This window comes from Cyrtonyx montezumae, unplaced genomic scaffold (assembly GCF_038088225.1).
Source record: "Cyrtonyx montezumae isolate F1298 unplaced genomic scaffold, pur_monq_1.0 scaffold_4, whole genome shotgun sequence".
NCBI lineage: Eukaryota > Metazoa > Chordata > Aves > Galliformes > Odontophoridae > Cyrtonyx > Cyrtonyx montezumae.
In genome coordinates, this window is record NW_027072045.1 from 16,754,476 (window position 1) to 16,774,855 (window position 20,380).

General features: G+C 44.4%; 3 protein-coding genes across 3 annotated transcripts in view; 1 reads left to right on the forward strand and 2 right to left on the reverse strand.

The window, feature by feature from the left end:
- TNKS2 (tankyrase 2) overlaps positions 1-20,380 on the forward strand; it is a 71,776-nt gene that overhangs the window by 40,884 nt on the left and 10,512 nt on the right. The gene's annotated exons all lie outside the window — the stretch shown is intronic.
- FGFBP3 (fibroblast growth factor binding protein 3) lies at positions 281-775 on the reverse strand. Its single transcript, XM_065746128.1, has one exon. It carries the CDS (start codon positions 773-775, stop codon positions 281-283), a length of 495 nt encoding a protein of 164 aa, XP_065602200.1.
- On the reverse strand, positions 12,860-14,197 carry LOC136054782 (D(1) dopamine receptor-like). The gene has a single exon (XM_065746168.1). It carries the CDS (start codon positions 14,195-14,197, stop codon positions 12,860-12,862), a length of 1,338 nt encoding a protein of 445 aa, XP_065602240.1.

A 20,380-nucleotide genomic window follows, 5' to 3' on the forward strand; every position in this document is an offset into this window, starting at 1 on the left:
CCTGAACGTGTTACATAAAGCGGTGGTTGTTTATTTCGTGCACAGAGTTCAGCGCGCACATCACTGTCCCCGCACCTCTGCAGCTCTCGGCTGCCGTGCTGCGGGCTCCGGGGAGAAAGGAGTTAGGCGAGCTTCCGGAGTGTTATCAAAGTCGGCACTTTATTGGGGGAAGAAAGGTTTAAAAAAGAAAACAAACCAAAAACAAAACAAAACTGGCAAAGCAGAGTGGTGCGGGGCAACGAGGGCCGAGGCTGCGGCGGGGCGGTCAGCTCAGCTCAGCTCAGCCCTGCCAGAAGCCGGCGAAGAAGCTGCACAGCGAGTGCCAGCGCTGGGCGCAGTAGGTCTCTGCCAGCTGCTCAGGGGACGGCTCGGCGGAGGCCGGACCGGGGCCGGGCGGCACCAGGCGCAGCTGCGCTTCGGGCGGCGCTCGGTCCGGGCCGCAGAAGCGGGCGCTGAGCGGGGCACCCTCCGCGCAGGGGCGGCGGCGGCGGCGGAGCCGGGCCACGATCTGCCGCCAGAACTGCCGGCTTCGGGCGCCGTAGGCGGGGCAGCGCCGCGGCTCCCCGCGGTACGCGCAGCTCTGCTCCGCCCCGCGGCCCGCCGGCGGCCGGCAGCTCAGCCGCAGCTCGCTGCCCCCCGCCGCCCCGCGCACTTCCCAGCCGCAGCGGTGCTGCTCCGGCGTGGAGAAGCGCCCAGCCGGCGCCGCCTCCGGGCCCGCCCCGCCGCCCGCGGTCCCCAGCGCGGCCAGCGCCAGCAGGGCCAGGGGCAGCCTCATCTCTCGGCGCCGCGGGAGCCTCCTCCGGTGCCTCGGCGACGGCACGGACCGAGGGGGGACCCGCCGCATGCCCCGCGCCCTGCGGAGACACGTGGCTGTCGGGGTGCGGCTGTCCCGCTGCTGGGGCCAAACCCAGCTGGGGACAGAGCCGCTCCCATCGCACCGCCCCCACCTCCCCGCCACGGCACCGCTGGCCCCAACCACCCCGGGAACTCACGGTGCGCGGCGAACAGCTGCAGGTGCGGGGAAGGCGAGCGGTGGCTGGACGGCGGCGGGGCGGGCGCGGGGGTTATCAAGGGCCGGGGGCTGCCAGCCTCCTCTCCCCCACGCCCCTCCCCGGCCGCCGCCCCCGGGGACGCGCGGGGCTGTCCGGGCCCCCCGGCTCTGCCCGCCCCCTCCGCTCGGGGGTCCGGGCGTTCCGGCGTGGTCCCGTAGTTGTGCGGGCACGTCGCTCGGAAATGGCTTTGCGTTTGAGTTGAGCGAGTTTAGAACAAGAAAAGAGTTCTCGCTTCAGAAGTAGCGAAGTGGGAATTTCTAGGGCGGTTTTTTTCCTGAACGTGGGGATTTTATGTAGAGATGCGCGCATCCCTTCGTAGAGGTGTACGCCATCTCTCGCCGTCGGTGGGGCGGTCCGTGAAGCAGCGCCGTCATCGCAGGACAGAGCCCGGCTGTGTCCCCGCGGCTCGGGACAGCCGTGCGCGGCCCGAGGGGGACACCTAGTGTCACACCTGGCCACGTACAGTGCGGGAGGGTCGTGTGGGGAGCGGGGGCCTTGGGAGCCAGCTGCCGTGTGCATACCGGCTATCATACGTCTGTTCTAGGACCTGATTTGGCTCTTTGGGTTAAGTGTGCTTCGATCCTTGCCTCCCCTGGGCTCTCTGCGTCTACGGCAGTTGCAAAGGGAGCTTTGGTTGCCTCCGTGCCTGGCTCGTGCACAGCTGCCCCGGTGGCTGAAGGCAGGGACCTGGCTTGGGGCGGCAGTGCTGGCAGAAGTGTGCCATGATTACCCCGGGGTCTTCAGGGGATCCAGGCATCCTCTGATCTTTCCTGATGGAGCTGTTTTGCTTTCAGCAAGTGCATTCCAGCAGGAGTCAGTGCGGTGGACTGATACTGACTCGTTTGTCTTAAAGTCCTAAAAAAGCCTTTCTGCAGAGATCGAGAAACAGCTGTCCAAGGTGTAGCATGTGGAGTCCTTTCTCCAGTTCAAGGGAAGACTGGGGGGTTGGGATTCCATTTCCCAGCTGTATTTAATATTTAAAGCATAGCGATATTGTTCTCCCTATTTGATTGTTTTGTGAGTAGTAAAAAGGAGGGGGAAGTGGATCTTGACAAGGAAATAAAATGACAAACAAACCATAGGAGAGGCTCTATGATCAGAAATCTCAAATAGAAGCCAATAGGTCCTTCTGCCTTGGAATTACATATGTAACTACCTATGCAGGACAAGACTTAGCTGCTGTTACCTGAGCACAGTGCTCTGCTTGGCATGCTGGGTTGTGTAAATCCCCTTCATGAGTGCTAAGGACCTCCCATGGGCTGCAGGAGGAATCTCTGCATCCAACCTAGGGATGTGGGTACCATGAGGCACCATAATGTACTGCATTGTGACTCTTAAGATCCTCTGTGACTCCAGTGAGCGTAAGGCACATCATGTGCCTTAGCTTATTTGTCCACCAAATCGTGGTGCTGCATTCAGATTAAGGTCTGACCACCTATAATTGCTATATTCTATTGCACTGAGCTCCTTCTCCATTTTCCACATTCTTAGTATCGTTTATGCAATGTGAAATGAAGTTGTCTCACATTTGATATCACTTCTAAAGCATGTTATCTTGAGCGTATCAGATTTGGAGGGAAATATCTGTATTAATGAGCACTTTACTATTGTACTTTGCTTTGGACAGCTTTAATTTGCATACAGGTTATTACTGGTCAGGAATTGAGGAAATAAAATGAAACTGAAAAAATATTTAGACTTCCCATGTGGTAATTGTATCTTCCCTAATGTTTTTTACTGCTTTTGCACACTTTCCTCCATGATTGAGACTCAACTTTTGTAGTAAAGTGGGTGTTAGTTCGCAATACTGGTAACTTCTATATTAGTTTTCCTGAATATGCTACAATTTTCTCTTGGTTTTGATGGACATATGGGGGAAAAAATGCTAATTCTTACCTAAGTGTCTCTGTATCCTTTTGTTCTGTTTGCAGTTAGTATTAATAACATAGCCCACGTTGCTGCTGTGGTTTGGTTTTGAATTTTCTTTCCTCCCCCTCACCTGTACACCAGGACAGAGATACTTGCCTTGCATCTACTGAGAATCTGAGACAAAGCTCTTGGGAGTTAATGGCCCTGTCCTTCTGAGTAAATAGCATGACTCATACAGGAAGAAACTGGAAAGAAGTACAGATGTGCTGGGTTAGACTGCAGTTTGGAATCAGGCTGGAATCTGGATTAAAGCTGTCATAAGCACTCACACAAGCAGTCTAAAACACGGGATTCAGCTCAGTGCAGAGAAGTATGGTCTGTGCAGCTCCATGGTGAGGAATGCTGACTGAGTGACACCTCTGCAGAAAACCATGTAAAGCTGTGGAGAATCACAAGCTGAACAGGAGACATTTGTAGTGGAACTACAAAAGAGGCAGGTGGAATCAAGGGTATCACTTATACTCGAAGTCAGCCTTTGACTGGGGTGTTGCATGCAATTTTAAGCACTTACGTCAAAGATCAACTGGACTGAGGTCAGAAATGCAGTGAGAATGCTACAAACCTAAAGAATGTAACTTCTGATGAAGCATTTTAAGCTGTGGGTTTATTAACTTGAAGAAGAAAAGTACTAAAAGGGGAAAATAGTTATATAGAATATTGAAATAGAAGACATTCAAACACTTCATAAAGCTGTCACCTAATGCATCTTTCCATTTCAGAAGCACGGTCTGTGGCTTTAATGACAGTTATTTTACCAGTGGCTGAATTATCCTGTTATTTGTTGTTGTAATTTATTTATTTATTTTGTTAACTCTTTGGACAAAAAAGGGTTCTTCCATGTATAGGCCACTTTGCATGCATAGAAGGTACTGTACAGGCAATCGGGCTAGAGTTCTGACTTCAGAATTATGATCTTTCAAAATTCAATTGAGTTCCAGTCAATGGGAAGAATAATACTTATTCCTCTTACTGGAGCCGGTAAGATTGCAGCAATGATTATTGCCTTACTTTGTGGGTGTTAAGTAGCCACAGCCTCCAGTCCTGTCATCATAAGTTCCCTTTCAGAGAAGTGGGTGGTGTAAAGAATGATGATTCACAAATCTGAATTTAAATACACAGCACGAACGTAGCTGTGTTTAACCTACTTGTCTGAGATGCCAGTCTTCAGATTGCTTGCTTTTGGCTCAAGAGAATAAAATCATTTTATGTGGTAATAAATGTTGTCTGCAGGGAGACAACATTGAGAGGCTCATTCTGCCAAGCTCTGCATGTGTAAAAGACAAGAAGTGGTGGCTGAAGAGCTATGAGGAGGCAGATGTCTCAATTTCTCCCAGCAGAAAGACAATTTAGGCCTACCCCACAGGGTACCCAGCTCTCCAAGCTATAGAGTACTTCAAGGCAAAGTCACTAAGCATGTAGCATCTTTCTTCAAACACAAGGTGGTCAATAAGCATGGCTACTGAGAGGTCTTGTAAGAGTATTTGAAGGTTAATATATTATTAGAAGGTTTGACTTGCAGACAGTTGAAATTTTGGGGGTTTGTGTCCTGATTCCAAGAGTACAGCAGGAGTAAAATGAAGCGAGGACTTCCTTGCTGAAATTTTGTTTTCCTCTAAGCCTCTTCTAGAACATGCTTAAGTGCTTTTCCGAGGTCAGAATGAAGGCTTTGTCTGGGTTTTCTGGCTGTTTGTGGTCCGATTCTTATCTTCCATGACAAACAGATTCCGTTCTACTCAGCCTTTCATCTAAGAAGACTGATTTTTGCAAAAAATTGTAGAGATGATAAGGAAAATTTGTAGCATTGATCAGAGATTTAAGATTTACAGTTTCTTATGCTTCAGAATCTGATTAAAATTTGCCTTTCAGCTACCAGGTTGTGCTGCTGCTGAATGCCCTCTTGGTGGCCAGATCAGCGTAGTGCATTTCAGATTCCCCACAGAATAAGACGCTGTCCCTAATTCATTGGATTAAACAAAAATATTAACCACCTTTTCCATCTCTCACTCATGCAGGCTTTTATTTTTTTCACAGGCTGATCTGAGTTTCACATCTGGTGTTCTCCAGTGCTGTTTTTCACAGAGGAATTCAGATCTTTGTGAATGGGACTTTGATAGTCGTTCCACTGCTCTGTAGGAATTGTTTTGTTCTCTGCATCCTGCATTTTCATTCCTTGCTTCATCTTGCTCTTTATCCAGTCAGACTGTTTGTACTCTTGATAAGAGATATACAAGTACATGCTAATTTTTGTACATATGTAATTTTTCTTATTTGAAATTCCACTTATTCAAAAAACTTAGGATTTTTCTTCATTTGTTTTTTCAGATATATGTCAGAGATTTATTGTCACCTTTCAGGGAAACCATGTGACTGCTATTTCATGTCTTCATTCCACAAATAATGGACTTACCTAGACGCTGACAGTGCCCCATGTTGAGCTTGCTGTGCTGAAATACCTCTACCACTCCAGGCTTTCCTATCAGCTGATCAAAAGCATAAGCCTTTTGAAAGGCTGAACTTCAGCTTTGCTTCTTTCATTATTTAATCTGGTTCAAAATAACTCATCATATACCCTGTCATAGTAAAAGAAATCACAGAGAGAAAGGATTTCTACTGCTTAAGAGAACTTCACTGGAATACCAAAAAAGACCCTCTTTCTTAGAACTTTTAGCTGGTTATCCTAAATTCATTTTAAGAGGCAGAAAATATATTTTTCATTGTTTTAGCAACATATAGAAATACTTAAGTCAAAAACCATATAAGTGCTATAGGGTGAAAATTAATTCCCTTTCTTAGACACACCAAAGGAAAAACAAATCTTTGGAATGCTTCTAGAAAAGTGAAGCTTTTTGTAACACAAGAAATGCATCTCAAGGTTATTTCATTTCTGGCTTTCACAGTATGGTGGAGATGACTAGCATGCTAGGAAAGGTTTTCATTTCATAATTTAAATGAGAAAAGTCAGCAAAGAGTAAAAGAGAGAGAGAGCTAAATGAGGCAGATCAGCTATTTAAAAGGTAGCGTAGAATATTTGTATCAGATGGTGTGTGAGAGCAATTTTGTTGAAGAAGCAGCAGGCACAACGTGAGGATAGCAGGAGGCTGTTGGTGTAAAACCTGGTGCTGCAGCATGAGCTCCCTGTCCTCCCTCTGTGGGAGGAAACGCATACAGACTGCCAAGAGAACTCAGAGGTGGGATTTCTTATTTTTCTTGTTGTGAAATGTGAAGAATTTTCACGTTCTGAAAATGTTACTTTTGAAGGTTTCATTAAAAGAAAATGTTGAAGCACGTTTTCTCAAAAAAGAAATAAAAATGGTAATTATTTGACAAATGAGTAGTAAGTGGAAGACTAATTTATTGAAAATAGATTAAAGATCTTATGCTTTGAATAGATAGTTTCAAATCTAAATATTGCAATGTGATTGTTTTAAAATGTTGATTGCTAGAACAAAAGGTCTGATCTGTGATTTTCCAGTACAAATTCCAGAGAACCTAGATGGGATATGTATTATAAAGAAACTGACCTGTAGGTTTGACAAAACATTTTATTTTGTTAACAAGTAGCCTATTATTTTAGGGGGAAAAAAGTAACGTGAATAATGTATTTTGTCATCTCAGTCAGGTACCCAACCTGAACCACCTGTTCAGGTGTTCAAATTATTCAGAGCTTTATCCTTTCATCAAGCTGCTAACAGTCTGAGGGCTGGACGTTGGTTTTCCACAATGTGTGCTGGCATGCAGACTTATAAAGAAGAGTAGATGTCAAAAGATAATTATGAAAGATGTCATGTTTCTAATGATGAATGTCCTGTCCCCCCCCCCCCATATAGCACATTTTGACTGTAGAATAGTGTTTATTTTGATGCTTATGTTGAGGTTTTATCTATGCATCTGAAGCAATAGGAGAACACTGTTATATGACATCAAAAGAGGAAGCAGGCCCTGCCTACAAAGTAATGATTTTTAAGAGGCCAGAATACACAGGCTATACAAGTCCATGTCAACTCTGGGAACTTATAGTTCACGGCTCTTGTATTAAAAAGTTAAAATCAGCTTGATATTGTCTTTTAGTAGAGCTATAATATACCTAATAGTGGTATGCCGTGATGAGTTTTTCCTTTCTTAACGCATGCTATCCCTTGCCAAATTTGGGATCACTGGAGTGTTAGTGAGGAGGAACCACATTTCATTGCAACCACGGTGCAGCTGAGCCTGGGAATGATGAGCACTTATTTAATGGAAATGTAGGATTTTTCTAGGTAATACTGAAATGTTAATGTCAGTACTCAGTAGTATTAAACTACATGAATGCTTTCCCCTGTGGCACTGTTCTGCTTCAGTCTCCAAGGTTATTTCTCTTTCTTGTATTGTTATTCTATATAAATTCCTTTAATCTTTAATCAGTGTTTTTACCAGAACAGCCTTTTGACTCTGCTGTAAGGCAGTAGGGTGCAGCAGTACATGGCAGGGAATGTGTATGAAAGCATATTACTTGAAGCATTGGTTGAGCTCAGTTTGTATCACCCCAAAGCTACTCATTTCAGCCTTATAAAGTAAGACAACCACTAACGCTCAACAAGACATCTACAATTCAAATGTTTGTTTGCCCAGCTTGCTTGTCTCCATAAGTTAGAGCTAAATTCACAAAGGGAATTACTCAGAAGCAAAATTGAATTTTGTTTCTATAAAAAATAAAAGTATTGTTTATTTAGATAAGCATCTATTGCATGTTACCTGGAAGTCAGAGAGATGGTAGTAGTAAGTAGTAGTGTGGCCTGTGCCTCCAATGAAATAACAATTACCTAAGTCTTGGGTCAGATATCAGCCCAGCACAAAGTGATAATGTTTTATCAGTATTCCTACTCCTACTCAAGCCCCAGATGTGCTATGATGTGTAAGTATGATTGTAGCAATATCACAGGTGAGGTGCTCTCTCTGTCCAGGAAATGAATTTGACCACAAATAACTGTAAATCTATTACATGCCTGTTTGGTAGCATAGATTGTCAGCAGTACAGTGTTAGTGGCTAGGTTAGAGGAAGCCTGGCCTGCTTTTGAAAGAAGCACAAAGTTAGCTGTGCTCCAACTGGACCCTGTTTGCTTAACATTGTTCCATTGTGCTTTCTTGTGCCTCATGTAGGTACACATTATGTAATCATTTGGGCAGCTGTCTTCTCTTTTCCTTGAAAGCAAGCTAGCTAAATAGTCATTACAATCCAGCTCTAAAATGTTACTGAAACATGTGAGTGGTGCACAACTTTTATTGCAGCTCTGTCCATAGAAGTTTTCAGTGGAGCTTCGTATGGGTAAAGCACTGTCACACTGGGTCCAGAAGCAGCTCATGTGGTCGGACTGCCCCACAGTGAACACCAGTGATTGGTGCTGAAGCTTGAGGACAAAACAGGAGCCTTACAATATGCAACTGGAAGTAAAAGCAGGGAAGGCAACAAAGCCCCGTGAAGTTGCTACATATTTCCTAATGTTTACAGAAGTTCCACTGTGAGGCAGTTATCCTATGATTTAGATAATTAGCACAGAAAAATATGGACTGAGGGTGTAGTGAATGACACCTGGCGTGGGTTTTCTATAATGTCAATGCACTGATTGAGCTCTTGGGCAGAGGACTTGGTCAGCTCTGGGAGCGCAGGTGAAGGCAATTAATTCACCTGTGCAACTGAAACAGATGGAGCTGGGTTCAACCCCTCTTAGACTTCATTTAAGAGCTGATTGCTACTGAGGAAGGATCTCTTGTTGGAAATCTCTCCTTTGTGGGGTTTTTCCTGGGAGCCTCGAGCCTTGGAGATGGGTGAGCATGCTATTTTCTTCTTTCTTTGTAACACCTCATTGCACTGATCCTGTTGTCATTACAGGTGGCAAGAATGGACAAAGGGCAACAAGCCCAGACCCGAGTTACTAGAAAGTTGTTAAAGCCAAATATGCTAGGAGATCTGTGCTCTAACATCTTTATGCCTGATGTGTCTTTGGTGTAAGTTTAAACCACTGCTTAAAATGAAACTCTAAGGAATAGGAGTAGCCTGCTGCGTGTCCCTGTGCATGGGGAAGGGCACAGAAGGTGTGTTTTCTTTTTCAGTAAAATGTCTTAGATTATAACAGCGAGATAAATAGTTTGGTGGTGGTTGACCTGTAACCGTGGTGTTGAAACTACTTCCAGGCACCAGAGCCTGGGGCGGTGGGTGGTGATTCTCAGCCATCCAGCTGAGGAAGAAAGCAGCTTATGGAGAGAATTAAGTTTTCAACGTTGTTTTCACTGAGGAAAAAGTCAACCAACTGAAATACACTTAATGTGGTGTGTGTAGCTGCAGCATCTGAAATCCAACACGAGAGGTGTGACTTTTGGCAACATCAAAGCAACAGATGCTTGTGACAATCGAGTGGTGCAACAGATTTCTCTTTTGCTACCTAGGTCAGCTGTTTCTCACTGAAATTAAGGTTTAAATGCAATGTTAAAATATCATCTTAGTGCCTGGAGGATATAAATATATACATATATATACAGTTGAGATATGACCTTGGCTTCTTTTACATAGATATTTTCAACTCAGTAAAGCAAATAAGTGCATTTAGGAAGAAATAAAGGGAGGAGGAAGGAAGACTAATTTTGGAAAAGCATTATCTCCTCCAATACTTTGGAATCACTTTATGCAATATGTGAAGGCTAACAGAACTGTCACAGCTTCTGTGAAGTGCCCATCATGAAAACATCCAAGTGGAAGAATTGAAAAGCTTATATGAATGTAAATCTGAGCATCTATATGACTGTGCTGGTTTTTGCTGTGTGAAGTGGCAGCTTAGACTTGAGATGGTGGAAGCATGTTTATTTCTGTGATGGTTTCATTTTGGTTTTCTTTTCTAATGCTTTGTTTATCATTCAATGATGGAATTTTGTGGGAAGAGCTGAAGCTGGAAACCCTTCTGCAGTAGCTGCATGTCCATGTGCATTTGGGAACAAGACAGATGAAGAGTGAAACAGAAGCATTTCTCTCTAGGTTATGGGTAGAAGGGTGGTAAGGGGTTTGGGAGGAAATCTTCCCAGGTTTCAAGTACTGGGTGATAGAGAGTTTTCTTCGTGACTGTTCTCTTGTTGATAAGGTTTGAATTGCAGTAGTGTTGCAAGGCTTCATGTTTACTCATGCCAAACAAGCAGTGTGTGATTTTTTTTTCAGTGCCTTCTAGTTCCTGGAACAGGTACGTGCTGGGGCAATGCTGCAGCTGTAGCAGGCTTCTTAGAAAATGGCAATCTCAGAAAATTTGTGTACAATGAGACACTGGCACAGGTTGCCCAGTGCGGTTGTGAATGAGTGGAACTGGGTGATCTTAGGTCCCTTCCAACCCAAACCATTCTGTGATCTTTACCATGAGCTGCTCCTCCCACCAACTAGCAGAAGGAAAAGGTAGCAGGAGTTATTTGCCTTAGCAGAGAAGGCAGTTGGTGTACATAATAAGGCCTTGAAAGGTATGCTTTGCTGGAGCTGGAAGATGTTTTAATTAGCACGTTTAGACATTGGCTAATAAGTGTTTATGGCATCTGTTAGGTTGGACCGTTTTGACACCGCAGATATTTAAAGGCTATTTTTTTGATCATCTTGACCTTAATGATACATTGGAGTTAAGCATACATATGGAGCTAAGCATGGAACTGGACTGCTTTCAAGCAGGAAAATAACTCACATGTAGTCAGTGCATGAAGAGGTGTTTATTGATCTGAGTTGTGAAATGTGTGCTTCAGTAACAGCCCTGTGTCCCTAAAACAATGCCTTCACTATTTGTGATTTGTTTGGAAGTTATAACCCAGAAGCATATACAGTGCTGCTGAAGTTCTGCTTTGGAAGGTATGTCTTCTAAGGGATTGCAGTTGTGTAAATAGGAATGGATTGTCTTTTAAATCCTGCTGGAATGAACCATTGGCTTTTTGTAGTAATTTTAATACATCTCTTCACGCTTGACCCTAATGGTTTTAATTGAATCTTGCCTAATGTAACTCTGCTCTGTTAAAAGAAAAATGTCAATCAGAAGTCACAGTTGATCAATGAGAAAAGCTCTTAGGAACACAGGTTTTGCTCGTTTACTGCTTAGATTTCTGTTTGGGCTGTAGTGAAGTTCTCAGATGGGAACCTCCCCAGTTTAGGAAAATAATACATACAATATCAGTATTTCTGAAGTTTGTTCCAGACTTGAGCATTGCACTTTATTTACTATTACAGTTTGTACAGCTCTAGAATATTGTAATGTCTATAATCTGCACATCAGTAAAGACCATTATAAATTAGGTACAAACTTTCTACAATTCTATGAAATCTCTCCAGAATCCCTTACAAAGAGCAGAGCTAAATTGTCCATGTAGTAAGCTTTGGAAGTAAAGGCCAAACTGTTTTCTTCCTGAAGTCAATACCCATTCATTCCTCGGTACAATCTGACCTCATAGTATTTTAAAACATAACCATAAGAACTGATACAAAAAGCCTTTTCCATTCTTAGCACAAATGTAATTTCTTAAATCAAACCTACCAGGCATTGCTGCTGATTATTCTTAAGAGAATGCTACTCAAACACATTCACCACCTTGTTTCTGCAACATATTATTTCATATATGTTTTCGTCAGTATATGTATTGAGTCCAAAAGTTTTGCTAGGGCAGACAGCTCTCAAATGCAGAGCAAATCTTGTGGGAAGGTAAACTTTTCCCTTCCATTAATTAACAAGTCTTATTATTGACAGTGTGACTGTGCACACACTAAAAAATAGATGTTAAAGTTTCCTGTGAACGATAATTTCTTGCACCAGAGACAGGAGTGTGGCAGGAGTGAGGGGCTGTGCTTCAGGACTGTTGTATCAGGGTGCCAGGGCATTCCCATGATGGCTCTGTTGTGGAGCACTAGGGGTGAGATGAGACTCCTTGTAGCCCTCAAATGTAGTCTTGTTCTTTCAGAGAAGATAAAAGATAATGCCAGTCTTACCATATGACTTTCTGATTTGTAAAAGAAGGAAGAAACGTAGCAAGCAAAGTCTTCAAACAAATTGATACTGACCCATTAGCTTCTGAATCCATGCACAGTTTATATGAGTACTGAGGGAATCAAACCTACAAAAACAATGATCACCTATCTCTTTTAAGAAATCTCTTTTAAGAAAATACTGGCTTTGTTCAGTATTGCTCCCCAGATGAGGCACTGAACATGCTAAGTGACAGCTGTAAAGTGCTGGATTGGTGGGTGACATTAAATGAAAAGTGGGTAATCAGCAGGAGGAGCCAAGGTCTGTCACTGACCTGATCCTGAAGTTCAACACCTGAAACTGTGCTTGGGGTCCTGCATAACAGCAGCTGGATTTTTCCAGGGGTTGAGCAGTCTTCTGAGTCAACATAAGATGATGTTTTAACTGAACGATTTTTAAAGCCTAAACACAGATTCTGCTGTATAAATCCAGGCACACAGCTTTGAAATAAACCCAGAACCAAAACCAAACAAAACTTTCAGACCTGTAAGTAGCTATATGATGTGAAACCATGAGGGAGGGGAAGAACACACTGTTTTTAGAAACTACATCTAAGAGTAAGTTTGCGATATAAGATGTGTTGTTACACAATTCTCAGTATCACAAGTTTGACTGAAGAGTGGAAGCAAACAGATGCGTGGGAGGTGTCTGCCTACCATAAAAGAAGGTAAGGGGTGAAGGTGGCAGTGAAAAGAGGTCAATGTGTGGTTGCTGCACACTTTTGGAATGGAGTCCTGTCGCACCCCCCGGGATAAAAATAATGTTTCCCATCCCCTCTGGTTTGGAATTTGTCAGGAGTATAGCCTGACTTTATGCGGAGGCAGAGAGCTGTCCCTGTGGGATGGATCTGTGTGTAAAACACGCAGTTACTTATCCCTCTGGAATGAGGTGACAGTGTCCCTCGTGTCTGCTAACCCCAGTAAAGGGATTAATAGTCTCCAGAGACAGCTCTGCCCTGCAGTCCAATTGTGAAGTAGCCATCTCATGGCAGCGCTTGGGGCTGCTGTCTGGGATAGCCTGTGCTGGGGCACTCCCAGGCCTCTCCTCCTTGGAGAACTTCTCTCTGTGCTCCTGCTGTTGGCTCACTGCATGGGGCATGGGCTGCACCCAGGCTGTGACAGTGGTGGGTGGCATGGTGGCAGTGGCTCCATCCTTCTGGCAGGTGGTATCCTGGTGGTAGGAGACCAGCTCATTGCTGATGTTGACCTTCTCCACTGCAGCCCTTGGAGTGCTGCAGCACAGACACTGACATCCCAGTAGGTTGCTGAAAGCCCGACGGAAGTCTGCATTGAAAGCATAGATCACTGGGTTCACTGAGGAGTTGGCCCAGCCGAACCACACGAAGACATTGAATGTGGTTTGGCTGACGCAGGGTGACTGCCCATTGCGGTCGGTCTCAGGCTGGCAGAAAGGTAGCAGGCAGTTGAGCAGGAAGAAGGGCAGCCAGCAGCAAACGAAGACTCCCATTATGATGGAGAGGGTCTGCAGCACCTTGGTCTCCTTGCGCAAGGAGCTCCGCAGAGTGGAGGTGGGCTCCTTGCCGTGTGCTGGCCACTGCCCTCCTGCTCGCTCCAGGGTGCAGATGCGGCGGATCTGGGCCTGGGCGATGCGATAGATCCTGGTGTAGGTGATGATCATGATGGCGACAGGGATGTAGAAGCTGATGAGGGAGGAGGCGATGGCATAGGTGCGGTTCAGGCTGACGTCGCAGTGTGAACTGGGTTGCCTCCTGTCCTTGACTTTGTGCCAGCGCAGCTGGACAGGGACAAAGGAGATGAGGATGGAGAGGGCCCAGGCCATAGCAATCATGGTGCAGGCCAGGCGCTGTGTCATCCGGCGCTCGTAGCGAAAGGGGCTGGCGATGGCCCAGTACCGGTCCAGGCTGATGATGCAGAGGTGGAGGATGGAGGCGGTGGAGCACATGATATCAAAGGCCACCCAGGTGTCACAAAAGCGGCTGCCAAAGAGCCAGGAGCCACCAGCCACCTCAGTGACCGCCTTCCAGGGCATCACCAGCACGGCCACGCAGAGGTCAGAGACGGCCAGCGACAGCACGAACCAGTTGGTGACTTTGGTACGCAGGTGGCGGAAGCGCAGGACGGCCAGGCACACCAGCGCATTGCCCACCAGCGTGCCCAGCACCAAGGCACCCAGCAGGCAGCCAGTCAGCGCCCGCAGCGCCCTGGGGCTGCCCGCCACGCTCGCCATATGGGGCACCCCACGGCCGCGGAGGCATCTCCGGCCGCGCCTCGGGCTACTCACCGCTCCCTGCCGTGCCCCGTGCTGCTCTGGGGCTGCTGGACGGCGGCACCGGCTCGCCGCTTAGCATCGTCGAGGAGTGCGGAGGTCGGGCGGATGGTCCCCCGAGGGCTGCTTCGTGCTGGGAGGAGCCGTGGCCGCCTGCCAGCGGAGGAGCGGTGCCCGTCGGAGCGTTCGCGGTGCTCGCCGTGTTCCTGCGTGAGTGCCGGGGAGACGTTCCCGAGTGTCGGCTGCTGGAGGCTGCAATGAGATGGCTGGTTTGCTACAGAGCAGGGTAATGCTTGGCATCTGCCTACACTGAGCGCTACCAAATCTGGGTGGAAGCTGCTTTCTCACCACAGTGTAGCAACTCTATTTTTACTCTTCAGTTTCGAGTAAAGAAACCTGGAGCGTGGAAGCCTCAGACCTCTCCAGTGTGGCTTTTTTATTTTGGCAGAGGGCTGTCCGTGCGTTCCCACAGAAATTAGTGCCCAAAAACTGCTAGCGGAGATTTCAGTCAAAGGTGTTTCCTGATGCATTTCAGTATTTGTGTTCGCTTTTATAATGACATACCTGTTATATAAATGTGCCTTGCAGACATTTACAGCCTGCTTTAGAGAAGGTGTCCTAACACAGATAGGGCATGATCCTTTCTTTTTGAGAATGTGTGATAATCCCATTGCAAAAAATATGTTGGCATGGGAATAGTAAAGATCAGCTCATTGTTACTTAACACATCAAACCGGCACCTCTTTCTAGACAAGGTTTTGTTTTTTTTCTTATTCGCCTCCAGCTAAAACTACTTCACCCACCAGTGTCAATGTAAATAATTACCAAGCCAGGAGCTATCTGATTTCCATTGTACAGTGAAGATATTCCTAGTAGTTAAGATAGAGACTGGAACATATAAAACAAATTTTGAATAGTAAAGCTGGCAGCTTACCTTGTGAGTATCAGCATGTTTGGAATAAGCTGGCTGCATTGTGTCAGCTCTTAACAGATTGTTAACGTTTGGTTGTGGTTTTTAAGATCCAAGTTGCTTTGTGCCTTGGAGACCAGATTCTTCATAGTGCAGCACCACGCACTGTTCTTGCTGTGTCACTGGGAACTGAGATACGTTCCTTGTAAGTGTGTTTGTCTGTAAGACAAGCTCATTATTTAAAAATTTAGAATGTTCTCTGGTAAAATATATGCTTTGTTAAAATAACACAGACTGTAAGATGCAAGCGGTTTGCACACCTTGGCTTATTTGGAGCCATCTGTATTTCCACGTGTGTGGATTTTGTCAGCATCTGCAAGCTGTCATAGGTCTCTGGCTTTTGTCCAGTGCTAAGAACTAAATCTTTGTAAGAATTCTCTACGTGTTTGCTAATGTTATTCAGTACGTTTACTTTTCTTTGATAATCAGTGAAATGATCCTGTAGAACAGAGGCTGTTAAGAACTGTAAACATGACAGGAGATGGGATTAAGGTAGAAAGATGCCAGAAAGGAAAGAACAATGTTTTTGTACGTTCAGCAGTGCTGCTACAGGGCTCTGTAGCAGAGGGTAGGCAGCGCTGTGGAAAAACCTGTTTCTGTATTATCTCCAGTTTAGCATTCATCAAAAAGGAAAGTGAATGCGCTCATACTGCTTTGTGTGCATACACTTTTATGCAAGTGCCCTACCTTGAATTTTTGAGACTGCTGGGTGAAGTCAGATCTAGCTGAGAGACAGAGCTCTAAAAAATTAAGTTCCTAGAGTTGTAATTAAAATAGGAATCTAGGTAGAAGTGAGAGCCCCTACTGATAGTCTCACTGGTAGAAGTCAGCATTGTGGACACAACTCTTATTAAGCACAACTGAGAGTTCAAGAAGCAAGACGTTATTAATGCCCTGATCCTACAGAAAACACTGACAGTCATGTTCATCTTCCTAGATACCAGGATGCAAAATGCAAATGCTTAAGAAACCATACAGTGAGTCAGTGGCAATGACAGGAATAGAAACACTGCCCGACTCATCTTTCTATATTGGGCATAGCAGAGCGAAAGTAAGCTGATCACAGGGGGAGGAAAGAGAGATGGGGGGAAAAACACAACACTGTGTGAAAATCAGTGTGTGCAGTGAGTTGAAAATGTTGCAGGCTTTGTTTTTAAGATGTGGATGTTCCATGCATTAAGCTTATCCAGGATAAAATAGAAAGGGTCTGAGAAAAATACTGTAGAAGATGCTACTAGCCTGGGTGAATCAGTTTCTTGTGACTCCAGAATACTTGCAAGCTCATTCTTTCTCAAAAGGAAACTTTCCCAGAGAATATACATAAAACATAGTGAGGCGTACATAAACACATGTAATCCCTCCACATTGTGCATTTTTGAAATGTCATTGTTGTACTGGGAAATTGCCTGCTTCCAAGATCAGAAAGAAGTCTGCTCAGTGAAACCTTTGTCAGAAACCCAAACTGGTTTCTCCCTCTCTTTCCCTTCTGCTTCTCTCACTTCTCCCTTGTAAAGCTATCTCATCCAAGACTTGGTGCTCACATATTTATGGCACATATTATGGTTAAGAAGAAGTCTGATAGAACTTAAAGTTAAGCCTTTGATTGCATACTACTATTGCATTCAGAGCTCAAGCCTCTATAAGTCCATACTGCACTGGCTGGCAGGATAACTGCAACAGGTCTAGCTCTGCCATCAGACAGGCCACGACCTGCAGGCCCAAGGAGATGCCTCCTGGGTAGGCACACAGCCCTCATGTGCTGTGCCACTGTGCTCCTGCCTGCCAGAGTTGCTCCACACTGAGGCTCAGCTGGAGGCATGTAGTGCTGTGAGGTCCAAAAGGTAATGACTGCGTTCTGCAGGCCACGCTCATCCAGGGCCAGTCGTTAACTGCTTTGTCAGATGGATTTAATGCCAACAGTGGTCCATTAGCTAGTTCTTATGAGGGAGAACTTTTATAATCAAGCGTGTGAAGTAACATCATTTAATGGAAAGTGATTACACCGTGTAAAGATGTATTGAGGTGTTGGTAAAAAGATGCTCTGCAAATGTGGTCCTCCTTACGGACAGAATGGCAGCAGGTGAATTGCACTAAACTGGGTTCTGTGATTACAACTACTGCTTGTGAATGACTTCAAATGCATTGGAAGAAAGTATCCTGTAGAATTTCAGTTATGTTTTTGTCTTCAATGTCTCTCTACCTGTTTAATTTGCCCTGTATAACTAAAAAATATAGCCAGTTTTACACAAGCATGCACTTAAACACATGTGTATGTGTATTATCATCTTGGCTCTAGGTAAGTTATTCTTGCTTTCAGTGCTATGTGAATTTTGTTAACCTGATCATACATTGAAACTGCTAATCTACTTGTACAGTGAAGCCAACATTTATTGTTGAAATTAAATAGCATTTTTATTACAGAGATATGTCTTACCTGCATAGTAGAATTGGAATTCACTGAATAATTCATTGTTTCAAAAGCTGTCTAGACTAGTTAGAGTAACTAAGCAGCAAAGTATCAAAAGCATGCTGTCTCTTCATGCCCAACAGAAGTAGTTTGAATTTGTGATGTCCAATATAGAATTCACAGTTGTTCTTCACATTGTTTGAAATTAATATGGCTCTTAAAGTGATTTTACTGAGAGCTGTCAATCAACTCTTGAATTCAGACCAACAAGCAGGAGAACAATAATTGCCAGCAAGTTGTTCTTCCACAGTGTTTGCTGGTGTCACAATGCAATGGATACCTGTTGCGGTGACCCCAGGAGGATGAACCACGGCCACGTCAGAACCATCTTCTTAAGATGCCAGTGCAAGGACTCAGAGAGACATCAGTATGATTATGCAGTTGAGCCAACTTTATTGCACAAGTTACATACTTTTATACCCCTTGAACACGTGCTATTTTTAGAATAATTGTTAAGCAGTGGTTCTTGCTCTATCCTTGTGAGATAAGCAGTGTTCAATTAGTTCTTCTTTTCCCACACATACCAGGACCATGTGGTTCCACCACAAACTTGCTCCCTCATCGTTGCCCGGTCAACAGTGCACCACTTCTCAAAACCCAGTGATCCGAATGTGCTGTTTTGTTCGCACTGCTACAAAGATAAGCACACGCAACCTCCTTCCCTAAGCCAGTTCTCCACAGATACCCAGCAGCAAAGACACCAGTTCTTGTACGTTGGGGCCACTAAGCAGTTAAATAAGTATCCTTGAGGGATAAGGGGAAGTTGCCTAATATTTTTATTAACCTTTTTTTGGAGAAGAAGTTTCAATGTTAAAGAAAAAGTGCCATCGTTTATTTATTGCTATTTTCACAAAATCAACATGGTATTTTACACCAGCTCAGCAGAAGGTGGTGTTTCTTTGAGAAGCCTCTCATACCAGGCTAAGGTGTTTTTGTATAGTGTGGTTAACAAATTCTCTAGATGCAGTTTCTGCCTTCTCTGTGTATCTGGTTTATGCCATCTAAACAGAGTGGTTCCAACTCCTAATGATTGCATCATTGAAGTTTTGTCTACAGAGAGCTGTGGGTGTGCATTGCATCCTGCTCCACCATCTCCATCCAGATCCGGAGACTTACAGGAGCGCAACCTGTCTCCCTTTCTGCTCTTGTCCCAAGTTTCCATCCCAAGATTTCCATGTGCCAGAGAGGTCAGCACACACAGGGGTTCCTGCAGATCAATCAACTGTTTCTACATAAACTCAAGAATATCTGGAGCTAAATGTTTGGATATTTTCAGAGTTTGTGGAGATCGCAGATGCTGTGTGGGGCATGGCATGGGCTTCTAGCTGATACTGAGGCATTTGCTTGAGACTCTAGTGAGCTGTTCTTCTCAATGCAGATGTCTTGAGTAAATCTCTCTCATGGGAAATGCATGGAGACATCATTGTAGAGGAGTAATTTAAATATAGGTGCAATATTTTTACCTTCCAGGTCTGACACAAAACTTGCATGTTTTTTTCTGAGTGTACCTCCTGCTATCTAGAGGTTCACCTCTGTTTGAATGTCTCTGTCACTTCCTTAAGCAGTAGTTAGCACTGCTGTAAGATTCTGCCTTCTGCACTGTGCCCTTATTTGAGCAATTTTATTAATGCTGTCCTTTTAAAGAAATCTACCTTTTCACATATAATTAATGTGATTAGCACGTGTCTACTGTAAATAATAGGTATTGTTAATAACAAGAGTACAAAAGATGTTAGAATTATAAAATTTTAAAAATAATTGGTAGATTTAAAAGTCTGAAAAACTATGAAAATCAATATATGAGGAGGTTGAAGTAGTGTAGGAGGTTCAATCAACTATTACTTCAACTGCAGCATTAATGTGAACAAACATGAAAGAAAACTAATTTGAAGAGCTTACTTTTCAAAGAACAGCTCTTAACTATGCATTTTATCAGAACTATCTTGCTTCAATTGCTTCTATTTAATCTTTTCTGTTAGCAATAAATGTACAAAAAGGATTACATTATTTCTAGACATTTTCCTTCAGAAAGAATCATAACTTCAGAATAAATTCTTATGATTGAACAGATGAGTTCAGCGTTGTGCCAAGAAACAAATGAATACTTATTACTAAATAGAAAAATCATGTTCATGTTCCAAAATGTATAAGGCTAAAAGAATCTGTTTCAGTCTGCTGAGTGAGGCTCAGCTTAAAGGCAAAAACCATATTTGGTGGTAGCTCTGTTCTGACCAGCTTCAGTAATTCATCCTATTCTCTAGTGAATTTCTGAACTGATATCATATCAATAATGATATCACATAATTTTCTTTTCTTGAGACATTTTTCCTGTCATCACTCTTCAGAACTGGCAAAAACAAGTCACTCTGGTTTTCTCCATCTGCTGTTCATAATGGCCCAGCTTTTATCAGCTCCCTGGCCCATCCCTCCCCAGCACAGCTGCAGTTAGCTGCTCTCACCAAGCTCAGAACAGGAGCTGGTTTTCATGCATCACTCCTGATCTGCTGGCTCTAGCTTCCTTGCAAAGGTTGGCAGTGACCGAGTGCTGGTATTTCCACTCAGCACCTACAAAGGCACTTATAGAAGGTGCAAATATTTCCCATTTAATAAAGAAGATAATTCAGGCAGAAATGAAAAGTCCAGTATGACATTTAGGAATGGTCCAAAACCCCAGAAGCTTTGGTGCCCTAGCAGCCGTGGTGTAGTG